The sequence below is a fragment of the Mustela nigripes genome, chromosome 3, assembly GCF_022355385.1.
Source record: "Mustela nigripes isolate SB6536 chromosome 3, MUSNIG.SB6536, whole genome shotgun sequence".
NCBI classification, from domain to species: domain Eukaryota; kingdom Metazoa; phylum Chordata; class Mammalia; order Carnivora; family Mustelidae; genus Mustela; species Mustela nigripes.
Genome location: NC_081559.1, coordinates 107176753 through 107190621, shown reverse-complemented (window position 1 = coordinate 107190621; position 13869 = coordinate 107176753). Strand labels below are relative to the sequence as shown.

Below are 13869 nucleotides of genomic sequence, written 5' to 3'. Positions count from 1 at the left end.
TGCCTTTCCATCTTTCCCCGTTGCACCTTAGACTCTACCCATGCTAGGCATTGGACAATCCTCTCTTTGTTGCATTTGGGCAGTCCTCCTCACTCTTCCTCCTCCTGGCTCTTGTTCTTTCTCATCCTCTAAGGTTCTGCTCCAAGGTACATTGCTGAGAAAACTTTCCGACCTCCCTGGAAAGTGACAATGCCTTTGCCCCAGGAACTCACCACTAGTGTGTGCACATCTTTCATTTGTCCATTAGTGCACACAACAAACAGCAGCTTTCTACTATGTGTCAGGTATTAAACAAGGTGCTGGAGATACAGAAAAGATCTGGATACCACCCTGTCCTTACGGAGTCTCCAACTAATGGCGCACTGAACGACTCTTTCCCACTTAATTGTCTATTTCATCAATTACATGGTATGTACTTTATGTCAACAAATCCTTGGATATGTTTAGTACAAATATAAAGAAGACAGAGTTCCTTCTCTAAAGGAGTTTATAGCCTCAGTAGGGGAGTTAGCATAAATAAAAATAATGATGACACTTAAGACTGTGGTTAGTGTCATAAAATGAAGCAGGGTGTGGATTCAACAATTCATTACTCTTATTTATTTATTTTTTTCCTTCTCCTTTAGGTGTCTAGTTGTAGCTGGGAATATCTGCAGAAGGCATTGGGGGTTAAGCAGGAAGAGGGATTATTTTTTATATCTTGATAAGAAGCCCACAAGATAATATTAGGATATGAGCTACACTGAATTAAGAGGTATAAGAGATGCTTTTAAGCAAGACTTTTAATACCAGAATCCCCTACCCTCTCCAACCTGCCACTCCAACTACAAAATGCCATACAGTTAGAGGAAAACTTACCTACTGTTAAAACAGCAAAAGTGTTATCCCTCTGTGATGACTAGTGTAGAGTCTGATAGCAAGACAACCTAACATGCTCCTAATCAATACCCAACTACTGACTGCCCAATGGGAGAAGCACTATGTTAAGCTTGGGAGAGGAAGAAAGCTGATATCCTCTTGCCCAACTACAAAGTGAGCTAAAAGGTATTGTTAGGATACCAGTGTCTAGATTGCAAAAAGGGATTAACACAGGCTGGGAAATGGTGAAGAGATCCTGAAAAGGGCATCAGACATAGTGAGAAGATCGAGGACAATTCCACTCAATAGAACACATAAGATGATAAGTAAGTACTTCTATTACTTATTGAGTCCACTCAATGGGAATCACCAAATATATAGTTATGACACCAGATATTCTTTCAAAAGGTACTTGTTGAGTGATGAAATAAAATTCTGCAGAGATAATTTTATGTATAAGTCACCTAAAAACAAAACAAAAAAACCTTTTTTTTTTTTCCCATCTGGAACTCATCAGAGTCAATAATAATTTCCATTTCAATATGTAAAATGTTTTGGTAAAAATGTATGTGTAACTGTTTCATAAGTTATAGTAAATTCTGGAAGAGGAGGTAAAACAAGATATCAGAAAATAGTGATCAGAGTACAAACAGTATCAGAACTTTAGGACAGCAAGCTGAAAATATGAATCAAGATCCTTAACACTTATCTTTGAGTCAGTAATGTCATTAGTAAGACATTCTAAGAAAAAAATAGAAGCTGAGGGATTTTTAAATTATTTAAATAATTTTAATGTGCTTAAGCACATGAGTAATGCTACAGTGCTGGTTATAATAATAATAATAATATTCAGAAACAACACAGGTCTCCTCTCCCCCCCCAAAAAAAAAGGGAAAAAAAAGATGAAAATATTTGAATAAAATCATTAAATGGATTATTTATTATGTATTCATTAAAGTGGTATTAATAGATATTGCAATACCAAATAAAAAGCTTTGTTATAATGGGAAGTGAGCTCAGATTTCCCCTAAGGGAAAGTGCTTCATAGGAATATCATTTGGGCTGTTGGAATTAATAAAGAGAGCTCTTTACCTGTCTTTTCTTGAGTCAGGAAACATACACAGTGTTCCAAAATATAGCATAGATATTCCTACTATCATGTTTTGGTTCTTGCCTGTTTTCAATAGGCTTCCCTATTTCTAATACTCATTTTAATTTTGGCTGTCTATCAAGTGGTAATTCATCTTACTTTCTCATGATGATCGCATAATTATTCTAGAATACAAAAACTTCCTTGTCTCTTGGTCTTATAGAACTGCATCAGCAATTACAGTATCAAACGATATGATATGAAGGAAGTCATGGATATCCCATCACGAAATTCTATCAAGAGGTTTGCAAATGTCCTTTTACTTGTTGGAGAAATGGAGAAATGAAATAAGATTCAGAGTGTGGGGCACCTGGTTGGCTCAGTTGGTTGGGCTTCCAACTCTTTCAACTCAGGTCATGATCTCATGGGCATGAGATCAAGTCCCATGTTGGGCTCCAAGCTGAGCATAGAGTCTGCTTGAAGATTCTCTCCCTCTGCCAGTCTCCCAACTTGTTCTTGTGGTCTCTCTCTTTAATAAACAAATAAGTATTAAAAAAATTAAAAAGATACAGGACTTAACCTCTCTGGCATCAAAGCCAGATTCCACCCATCAAGTCCCAGCTTCACTAGCTCTGTGACCTTTAAGGAAGGTGTATAGCTTTTCTGGGCCTCAATGTGCTCTTCTATAAAATGGAGATAGTAATATCCATCTCATTTTATTAGCATGTTGCAGACTTATTATGCATTAAGCTTTATAATCAAAGTCTCTTCCTTTTAATATTAACTTAGATTCATAAATTACCTTGAGTAGGATATGCCCTAATTACTTAGAATTTTGACATTTACTACACAACCTTCTAAACTTGCACACTATGTAAAACCAAGAACCATAGTAACCATTTCTGGTCATCTGAAAGCTCTGATTGCTGGTTGGGTTGACAAGACTTATGTGGACTACAAATATTGGCATATCTTCAGTTATTCCTTTGGAGAATAGGATACAACATAGAGAAGAAGATTCCTAACCAAAACAACATAAAGAAATGACATAATGGTGTTCAGTGACAGTTTGTGGGATAAGTGAGAGTCTCACGTTTCCTCCTCATATGAGGAGGCTGCCAGATTGGGTAGGAATTGTCCACACACTCACCACCTCCTTCTTTAACAGGTGGTTTTGAGTAAAGTGTGTTTGAAAATTAATCTAACTTGTGCATGCAAGTTCTTTATGTGTCATCAGGTAAGGAGGAAAGGAAATTGAAAGTGAATGATGATATATCTACTTTTAACAGCAACCTGCTCTGCCTAGAGACTTTGAGAATTCCCATTTTGCTATTTCTTAGAGTCCATCATACTCTCCCCTTCACCCAGACTCATTTCTTATCCACAAAGACTGGACAGAAAGAGAGTAATCCTATCTGTCTTCAACACTATTGGCTCACATTCACTTGTAAGCATCTAGAACGAAAAAATAAAACACACCTTGAAGGGCTTAAAGAGACAGAAGACTAAGAATACTCAAGAAATCATCAGTCTTAAATAGTATGAAAAATGTCTTATAAATCTGAAGACTTTATTTAGTGTTCTTTTTAAGATTTTATTTATTTATTTAACAGAGAGAGAGATCACAAGTAGGCCGAGAAGCAGGTAGAGAGACAAGAGGAAGCAGGCTCTCCACTGAGCAGAGAGCCCAATGTGGGGCTCAATCCCAGGACCCTGATATCATGACCTGAGCCAAAGGAAGAGGCTTAGCCCACTGAGCCACCTTGGTGCTCGTTTTATTTAGAGTTCTGACTGTGGATGACTGCTTCAGGACATATGCACCAACACACCAAGGACACTGCCATTTCTATAAGAGTGGAGCTGTGAACTTGCTTTTGTTTTACCCAAGGGTATCCTTTCTTTTGTCTTCTGCACTTTGGCAACTCTCATCTCTTATGTCCCATGTCAGGGGCATGTGCTTTTTGCAGTCAGGAAAACATGCCTTGAATCAATTAGCTTATAAATCTGATTCAAAACAATGGTCCTCTCCAAACTAGGGAAAGGAGAGAAATGAGTTAGAGGGTGACAAATTCCTGAATTACACAGGTATACCAGGTGTGTTTGCCAAACCTCAAAGCCACCCAGGTAACTCTGATTTTCCTGGCTGGGTGCCCAGAAGGGAAGAAAGAGTTTAACAACGTTGTGACCTATGGTATATACAATGAGCAATTTCACAGCAAGGGGAATCAGAAGGTGTTATAAAACAGAATGGTATTTTTTTTTAAGACTTTGTGTGTTGACGGTTGCCAAACTGTGGAAGGAACCAAGATGCCCTTCAACGGACGAATGGATAAGGAAGATGTGGTCCATATACACTATGGAGTATTATGCCTCCATCAGAAAGGATGAATACCCAACTTTGTAGCAACATAGACGGGACTGGAAGAGATTATGCTGAGTGAAATAAGTCAAGCAGAGAGAGTCAATTATCATATGGTTCCACTTATTTGTGGAGCATAACAAATAGCATGGAGGTCAAGGGGAGATGGAGAGGAGAAGGGAGTTGAGGGAAATTGGAAGGGGAGTGAACCATGAGAAACTATGGACTCTGAAAAACAATCTGAGGGTTTTAAAGGGGCAGAGGGTGGGAGGTTGGGGGAACCAGGTGGTGGGTATTGGAGAGGGCACGGATTGCATGGAGCACTGGGTGTGGTGCAAAAACAATGAATACTGTTACACTGAAAAGAAATAAAAAATTAAAAAAAAAAGACTTTGCATGTTGAGTCTCCTGCTCATCACCTTTGACAGTGTTCCTTTAAAAATCAGCACCTCACTTCCATTGATTTTCAACTTCACACTTTTTTTTTTTAAGCTAGAAATGTTTTATTTTTAGCCTTAATGGATAGAGAAAATGAAAGGAGAAGAGTATCCATAGAGATGAACCCCTCAGATTAGTGTTAAATTACTTCAGGAAAAAGTGAACAGAATCAGCTTGAAAAATCTTAGACTTGTTGTCATGTGATTTGGCCAAAAATTGAGTAGCTTTGATTTAAATCTCCTTCGAAGTCCTCACTATTACATCGATAGCTATTCTCGTTGTCATTGTGCTTCTTACAAGAGCACTGAGTTGGCAATCTGGACAGTACTGTATGCATCATGCAATGTGTCTGTGCATGCATAGATTGTTCCGGGCTATTTAAGGACAATATTTCTGGAATAGGCTCCACACTTATAGATTTTAAGTAATAGACTTCATTTTAAAGCTAAGTGGTGCTTTTCATTTTCATAGGCATCCAACAGCAGTAGCATCATCCCATGATGACCTTTGGGCTATGTCATCTCTGATTGGATTAGACAGCTCTGTGGGCGTCATTGGTCAATTAGTCTTACAAATCACAGAAAGGCCATAGAATGGCTGAGAGGTCTTCAGGGATGAGAGTGATGACACTGCCCATTCTGGATCAGAGTCTGATTCAGCCGTGCCAACATCTCCCACCCATTTTCTGAATCCCTAAGTGCCATTCCAGGAGCTTAAGAGACCCTGGCAAGTTTGCTCCAAGTGGACCTCACTCTAGTCTTCGGCAGGTCCTTGGCTTTGTTCTTACATTTTTACCCTAGCAGGTCCTTCTCCTACCTCCTAAGTCAATTTCACAGCTCACATTTCCGATGAAATCTTCTACAACTATAGCTAGCACCTTCAGATTATGTCTTTCTAAATTATACTCACAGTTCACTTCACACAGTTTGACACACAATTCTCTAAATGACAAATCTCTATTTTGGCATGTGTTTTTGTTTGGCGACTCCAACGAGACTCTAAAATTACAGTAATCGGGGCTCATGCTATTCATTTAGTTTTTACTCGTCACCCCTTGCTCTTTGTATGTTCCAGTCTGCCTTGCTGCCTGCTTCATCTCTTCTTACTTCTCCTCATTGTCAGGACTCTCCAGCCACGTGAAATCACTTAGAGATTCAGTTTGCTTTTGCTTTTCTTTTTCTGTAGCATTCCTACCAAAGATTAGCTCAGGTCTTCTATATGATGCCTCCCTAACACTGGCATGCAGTCTTCTGCACTTAGCACCATATACTGGTTCTATTCTCTTTGATCCCATGGCAAAACTGTACTTCCCTTCCTCTTGAATTCAAGTGTGCCCCTGTGATGCTACTCAGCCAACAGAATGTGAGTGGAAGTGATGTTTGCCACTTCCCAGCAGAATCTTTCAATAGTGAGCACATGCTTCCTACTGCTTCTTTCTGCCATGACAACCTTCTAGGTGATGGAGGCTCTGTGAGCATCCCAGAACGAGAACAAAGTGGGAGAGAGACATCTGCCAATGGAAGATGAGCACGTAACACAGGCAGGACACAACCACCGGTTACTCTGGCCACTGAGATGTTAGATTATTGACTAGAGCAGCACAACTGAGCCCATCTAAACAATGTACTTGACTTAGTAGCTCTCCTTTGTGGGCCCATGTACATCATCTCACCTGTGCCTCCAACACTTATTCCATTTCCTGTGTTTCTGTCAAACCATAAATTCCATAAGGATATGGCTTGTATCCATTTATCCGTCTCACATGGCCACCATGGAACGGGCATATTATGACAGCCTCTCAGGAAACACATGTTGAATGAATGACAAAAAGTGCCCGCCCCATTTGAATGCATCCTAAAGTTAACACTGGTATTCCTGGATGTTTGCTCATTCTGTGGGTAAATCATAAGTACTCACAGTTATGGCAGGTGGCGCCCGTGTAGCCCGTGTTACTGCAGTTACAGTAGAAGGTAGTCCAGGATTGGGAGCAGCTTCCCCCATGTTCACAGTAGTTTGGCAAACACCTAACAGGAGATAAAGCAAAAGCAAACAAAATAAACCAACTCAACTGAAATGAAGGGGAGAAAACAAAAAATGTCTACATTCAGCTGTATGAATTGATAGTAGAAATTGGTCTGCTGTATGTCTATACCTAAATCAGACTTGAGCAACAGCAAAATAATTCTATAGCTTTATCACACAGAGTGGAACCATCTAGCCCTACTATGTAATGAAAGGATCAGAGCTGATTTAGGCAATGTTGAGCATTTCAACATTGGGGCAAGTTGCCATTGACTTAAAGTTAATTTGAAGTGGTCAGAATCTATATGATTTTTCATTTACTATAGAATAAAATGTACAAAGGTTGTGGTTTTACATTTTGGAAAGGTTCTACATTTTTAAAAGGAAGTGAGAAGGGGGCACATAATTGAGGCCACTGTCCTCATGATTCTCTTTTGGGTGATGGCCAGGAATCTATTTTAAGCTACATATGAAATTAGAAAAGATGGTACCTTCTCATTTAACATGCAAGGAAATACTGTCATTTCAAAAAATGTCAGCCCAACCCCCCCTTAAAATGAAGCCTTTATTAATTACAATGAAAACACTATAACTATTCTGAAAAATATTTTCACCACACATATTAAAAATGTTCCAAAGCATTTGTAGAATTTGACCCCACAATCACACTTAAATGGTTCTATCTTAAGCATATAACTCAAAATATAATATCCAATACTGGAAAATTTCTTAGGGACGTTGTGGTACATAAAATGAATGGGCTATCATAGAGCTACTGCAAACAGTTAGCAAAAAGGATTATAACAGAGACTGGATTAAGTGAAAATCTGAGATATGAAGCATGGCCACAACAAAGCAAACCAAATATATTGTACTGCAAAACTGATAGGAAGAATAGATGTCAAGGATCACTTGAGGTAATGGGAGTAAAGGCAATGCTCCTATCTTCTGGACAGAGATCATGGGCTTTAGGGTCACTTATATCTGAGTTCAAATACCAGCTCAGCTATTCACTGCATGGCGTCTTTGGGCAATTCTCTTCACTTCTGACATACATGATTTAAAATATCTACATGGCAGGCACTGTTGTGACCAAGAAATAACCTGGCAAGTGCTCAATACTTATAATGAATAAAATTAAAATTAAAAGCAGTGATAAATACTGCAATTCTTGAAATAATCTTTATGGGAGAAAAATCCCACTGATTTAAAAAGGGAGAGGGTGTGAACAATGAGGTTATGGAAGTAGTCTAATATAATAAAAGGGTTCATTGTGTAGCCTCTGAGAATGTGAGGCAAGCAAAAGTAAGATGATTTATCCTTAATGTTCTATATAGGTAGGAAACCCTCCAGCAATGATTGTTTCAAAGCTCAGAAACTAATATTCCTGCATATGTTCAGACATTATTAGAAGTTTTCCGCTCAGCACAGCAAACACACAATTGTGCTGACAGAGCTTATGTGTGGGGAAAGCATATTGGTGACTCCATGGTATCCAACTATGGCTTAAAGAACAGAAAGGGGGAAAAAAGAACCAGTAAATTTTCTGTAGAACACGTTCACAGAAACCAACCAATCAATATATAAATAAAAACAAGGGGTGCCTTCCCTAATACAGATTTTATCCTTCCTCTTGATTCCCATTCCCAGTTGGTAAAAAAAAAAAAAAAAAAAAAAAAAGGTAAGAAAAAGATTTGTCACGGAGATGAATGAAAGTCTCTCTCCCTAACTAACCTTGTTCTGTGAGGAGTTACAGAACCTTGAAGCATCAGTGTCCTCATCTACATATTCCAAGCAAGGACCTCTGCCTCAGGGTATGCCCCGAGGGAAAGCCTAGCTCATGAAAACCCACTCACCCTATACCTTTCTTCCCTTATATCCCAGCACCTCCCTGCTTCTGAATTATGCTGCTCCTGCAATGCATCTTCTCCATAGATTTTCCCTCTAGAACTGTCAACACACTCTTTATCACTATCCGAATCCATTCCATTCTCCTTCCCCCGATACCAAATAAAGACCCACACACACATACAACTCAAGGGCACTCCATGATTGGCAAATTATACTATTATTAGCTCCTCTTCCTTCCCTAACATAAAGTTACTTGCTTTAAAGAGGGAGAGCTGAGGGGACCTAGTACAGTTGGCTGAGCATCCAACTCTTAGTTTCTGCTCAGATCTGATCTCAGGGTTGTGAGATCTAGCCCCCTTGTAGGGCTCCCCACTTAGCGGGGAGTCTGCTGAAAACTCTTTCCCCTGTCCCTCCCCGCTATGTATGCTCTCTCTCTCTCAATAAATAAATAAATAAATAAATAAATAAATAAATAAATATTTCAAAAAAGAAAAAAAATGGAAAGTTGAGCAAAACCAGGTTGGTAGGCATTTAATCCTGTAACCTGTTGGTTTTGGTGCCAAGGAGTTTTAGGTTGGACTCTTTTTAATGGCTGAAGCTATAAAATAGAAAACTCAGAAGTTCTAAGAGACAACATTTTCAGCCACAAGAAGAAAACTTACATGCTGCAAAAGAGAAAGGGAGAAAAAGAGGGAGAGAGAACGTTGGGGTGCAGAATGCAGCAGAAAAGACAGATGGAGAGTCCTGATAGAACTTGTGTGGCTTGTTCCTGTTGTTTCCAAGATTTGGTTGCACCCCTGAACTTCCTGAGGGCTGGCTGTTTTACTCTGTATCACATGCTGTGAGATAACCTGAGATCATTCTAGAGAAACCCCCATTCCTTTCAGGCTGGCTCAAACCGGGATTCTGTGATTTTCAAGTAACAGAATCTTAACACTTTGTAAAACAGAATTCTATAAATATAAAAAGAAATGAAAACACACATTTCTCCCTCTCTTCTGTACTTTAAAATATTTTAAAAATGAAGATTTCCAAATTTAGTTGAGCATGTCGTAGAAGAGGTCTTGGGGAAAACAGTAAGAAATATCTGGGCACTTTGAACTCATCCTTAATAAGCCTCACATAGACTTTGTATTGAAGTGTTAATAAACTCAATTTACCAAGGAAAGTGTAGGATAGAAATTCATTGCTTGTGGTCACTTTAAAAAAAATGATATATTTCTGAAAGACAAAAACAGTGCTTTGGTAAAGGACAATCTAATATTCCTAAAATGAGGAGAAAAAAAAAATGGATGCTTCTAGCTTGGTTCATTTTGGTTCAATACATACTATGATTAGAAAAACTCATCTGTAAAGCTGACACTCAAAATAAAAGATGTATAATCCCAATATGCTTATTTATTAAGGGCAGTTTTATGAGTATAATTTCCATAGTCTTTAATCAGTTTCTTTAAACTGGTACTTTGTTTCTTTTTCCACTTGCCATAAACTAGGCACTGAAGGCATGACCCAGAAAGAGAAGAGTGGAGAGGCTACCAGAGTAAGAGAACCCCATTAAGAGTGAGAGCTCTGTTACAATCTTAGGGGTAAGACCCTCAATTCAAATTGTTAGGAGATAAGCACTCCGAATCCCTATCTCCTAAATTTCTAATGATCCTTCATATGCAGCTGGACCTGGATGGATGTGCTTTCTCTAGGTGCACTTAGTTTAACAAAAAAAGCCTTCAGCATGATCAGGACACTTTCCTTCACCTTGATTATTGTTACCTTTAACAAGGTACTGCAAAACGCAATGACCTTTAGCCAGCCTTGTGACAATCCTAATGGTGTTTAACGGAACGTTGTTTTCGCAGCTAATCTCCTACAAAACACATCCACCGAAAACTTTCCTCTCACCAACAACCTGAAATGAAACTTTGACATGTGCTCACCATCATTTCTGAGATGTTGTTTTAATGTTTTATTTTCCCTGTTTAATAAGAGAAGAAAGACAAGAGGAGGGTAAACAACTTGCCCAGATATAAAGTGACAGAGCCAGGAAGGTGAGTTATGCTGCCTGTCACTGAAACCTGTGTTCCCAAGCACCATACATCCTCTCTCTGCCAAACACCAGATGATGCACCTCCTTAAAGGTGAACTCCGAGCATGCATTAAGGCACCACTTCTGCGAAGAGTGGGATGGAGGGGGCCTTCATATAGTTACCACTGATTCCAGAAAGTCATTAGCAAACTTGGAGCTGAGGTTAGAGCAGAGAAAGATAGTGACAAATGGGTCAATTGACAATAAATAAACCTGAACTAGAGAATAAAAGACATATTTATTATATAATTAGCAAAATGATACATAATTGAGTCTATAAACTCTATAAATTCAGTGATGAAGATCAGGGAAAAGAGATTTTGATTCTATTTTCAATTTCTTTTCATGACCAAATTGTTGAATTCTTAAAGTAAGAAAGAAATTCTTCAAATAAAGCTACTGCTAGGACAGCCCCTGTCCCTACCCTACTCTTGCTCTGATTTCTTTCCTTTCCTTTTTTTTTTTTTTTCCCCCAGATGATGGAGACTCCCTCTACATTTCTTAAGCCTATATGAGTTAATTTGATTGTTTCTAGTCTGGGCCTGCTTTTGGTAGAATGTATAAGTTATCCCAAGCTAGACAAAGCTATTTGACCAATCTAAAAATTGATGACATAATGTTTAAAATAAACTTTGTAATTGTATAATCCTACAAATAGAGAAAAATGTAGTCCATCAAGGTCTATTCCGCAAAACAGAAGATAAATTCAGGATCCAAAGTTGGCTTTTGAGTGCAGGACTATGGGCTTCATGGCCAGCCTGCCAGGATGTCCTGGAGCCATTGACTGAACACTCACATGTACACAGCTCTCGGGGTGTTCCACCGGGATTAACCAAGATTGTGCTCACATCTCCATCACTCAGCATAGTCAGTGTCCTCTATTAACATGAAATTTTTAGTCCTCCAGGTTTTCTGAATTTAGTACCAAAAGTTTATGACAATCAAGACCTCAGTATTAATGTTTGGGGGTTAAGAAGGAATAAGGTATTGAGAGAGAAAAATGGTCCCAAAGCTGATCTCAGCTAGAAATTCTATATGGTATAATCTACATCTTCCTGTGAAGAAACCAGTATTCTTGACTTTGATAAAATGCTTAAACATATTTATAATGGACTTTGTTGGTTGATGGTAAAGACCAATGTTGGTTGATGGTCCACTTCAAAAGGAACCTAACTTAAACAGTCTTGTAACAAGTCAAGGAATGTAATAATAATTATTATTTTTTAAAAAATCCAGTCTTACAAGGGATATCTTTGATAGCCCCTCCCCCCAAAAAATTGTCTTCAAAACAGCTCCTGCCAAGAATGGATTTTTAAGATTTTTATTTATTTGTTTGACAGACAGAGATCACAAGTAGGTAGAGAGGCAGGCAGAGAGAGAGGAGGAAGCAAACTCCCCACCTAGCATAGAGCCCAATGCGGGGCTTGATCCCAGGACCACAGGACCATCACCTGAGCCGAAGGCAGAGGCTTTAACCCACTGAGCCACCCAGGTACCCAAGAATGGATTGAACTGGTCTGAGATAGGTCTTTCTCTTGCAACGAGATTATAATAAACTTTGGGAAAAAAAATAACAGTTCTTCAGTATTTATTTATTTTTTTTTTTAGCTTTTCTTTCCTTTAATTCTGCGTATTTGACACACATGGAAGCCCGGTCCCCCCAAAACAACAAAAACAACTGATGTGCTCACCAGCCTAACTTAACAGATGTTAACCCTTAGCTATATATATTTTTTCAGGTTCTTTGGTATTTGTAATTTTTAAGGGAATTTGGCCTATTTAATATGTCTTGCAAACACCAATTTAAAAAGTGAAGAACAGGGGTGCCTAGGTGGCTCAGTAATGAAGCATCTACTTTCAGCTCAGGTCATGAGCCTTGTGTAGAGCTCCCTGCTCAGATGGAAGCCTGCTTCTCCCTCCTCCACTCCCCCTACTTATGTTCCCTCTCTCACTGTGTCTCTCTCTGTCAAATAAATAAATAACATCTTCAAATAAATAAATAGTGAAGTATAATTGATTTGGACCTTAAAAATCTTCCTAGAACACCTAAGACAAATTCAGTTCCCCAAAGTTATATGTTCATTTTCTGGATACTTAACTTTTAGAAATATTTGTGGCATTCTTTCTTGTAATGCCATAAATTGTACAACTTGGAAAGTAAATCAATCATATCATAAATGAAGTTTAATGTATTTGAAGGTATTTAAGTAACTAAATCCATAAATAGGATTAAGCATTATTCAAAGGGTTTTTAGACCTGAGTTCTAATACTTGCTAGACTTAATAGAATACAGTTTTATAAACTGAATTTTTTAAAGAATAAAAAAGAAAACTTTAAAAAAACAAGATTTTGAGTTTATAATTTTAAGAAACTCAGTATCACTCTTTGAAACAAAAATAACCTTACAAAGCATCTTATTTGAATAAATAAGTCCTCCTTTGTGCATACCACAGTTTCATCACACCTGTGTTGGCTGGTCATTCAGGTTTTAAGTTTGACCTTCCTAACCCACTTTATGGGGGAGCACCGTGTAGTCCACAGGCTCTGCATAGGACCCTGAGCCTCACCTTGAGGGCAGCTTCTCTTTGCTGAGTACTAAATTCCTTCTCTACTTCCTCTTCTTCTGTGTCTCTGTCACATTAGTGAGTACTTTATGGTCAAAAACAATGGATTTTATTTTTTTAGTTTTTTAAGATTTTATTTATTTATTTGACAGACAGAGATCACAAGTAGGCAGAGAGGCAGACAGAAAGAGAGGGGGAGAGAGCTGGAGGAGGGAGGAGTCAAGATGGCGGAGAAGTAGCAGGCTGAGACTGCTTCAGCTAGCCGGAGATCAGCTAGATAGATTATCTAAAGATTGCAAACACCTGCAAATCCATCCGCAGATCGAAGAGAGGAAGAACAGCAATTCTGGAAACAGAAAAACAACCACTTTCTGGAAGGTAGGACTGGCGGAGAAGTGAATCCAAAGCGACGGGAAGATAGACCCAGGGGGGAGGGGCCGGCTCCCGGCAAGTGGCAGAGCAACCACGCACAAAATCAGGACTTTTAAAAGTCTGTTCCGCTGAGGGACATTGCACCAGAGGCTAAACAGGGGCGAAGCCCACGCGGGGTCAGCATGGCCTCAGGTCCCGCAGGGTCACAGAAGGATCGGGGGTGTCTGAGTGTCG

At 38.9% G+C, this 13869-nt stretch overlaps 1 protein-coding gene across 1 annotated transcript in view; it reads right to left on the bottom strand.

The window, feature by feature from the left end:
- The window catches only part of CNTNAP5 (contactin associated protein family member 5), an 831640-nt gene that overhangs the window by 338566 nt on the left and 479205 nt on the right, over nt 1–13869 (bottom strand). The window contains exon 11 of the mRNA XM_059394484.1: nt 6663–6769. Coding sequence (XP_059250467.1) covers nt 6663–6769 — 107 coding nt within the window. The remainder of the gene's footprint in view (nt 1–6662; nt 6770–13869) is intronic.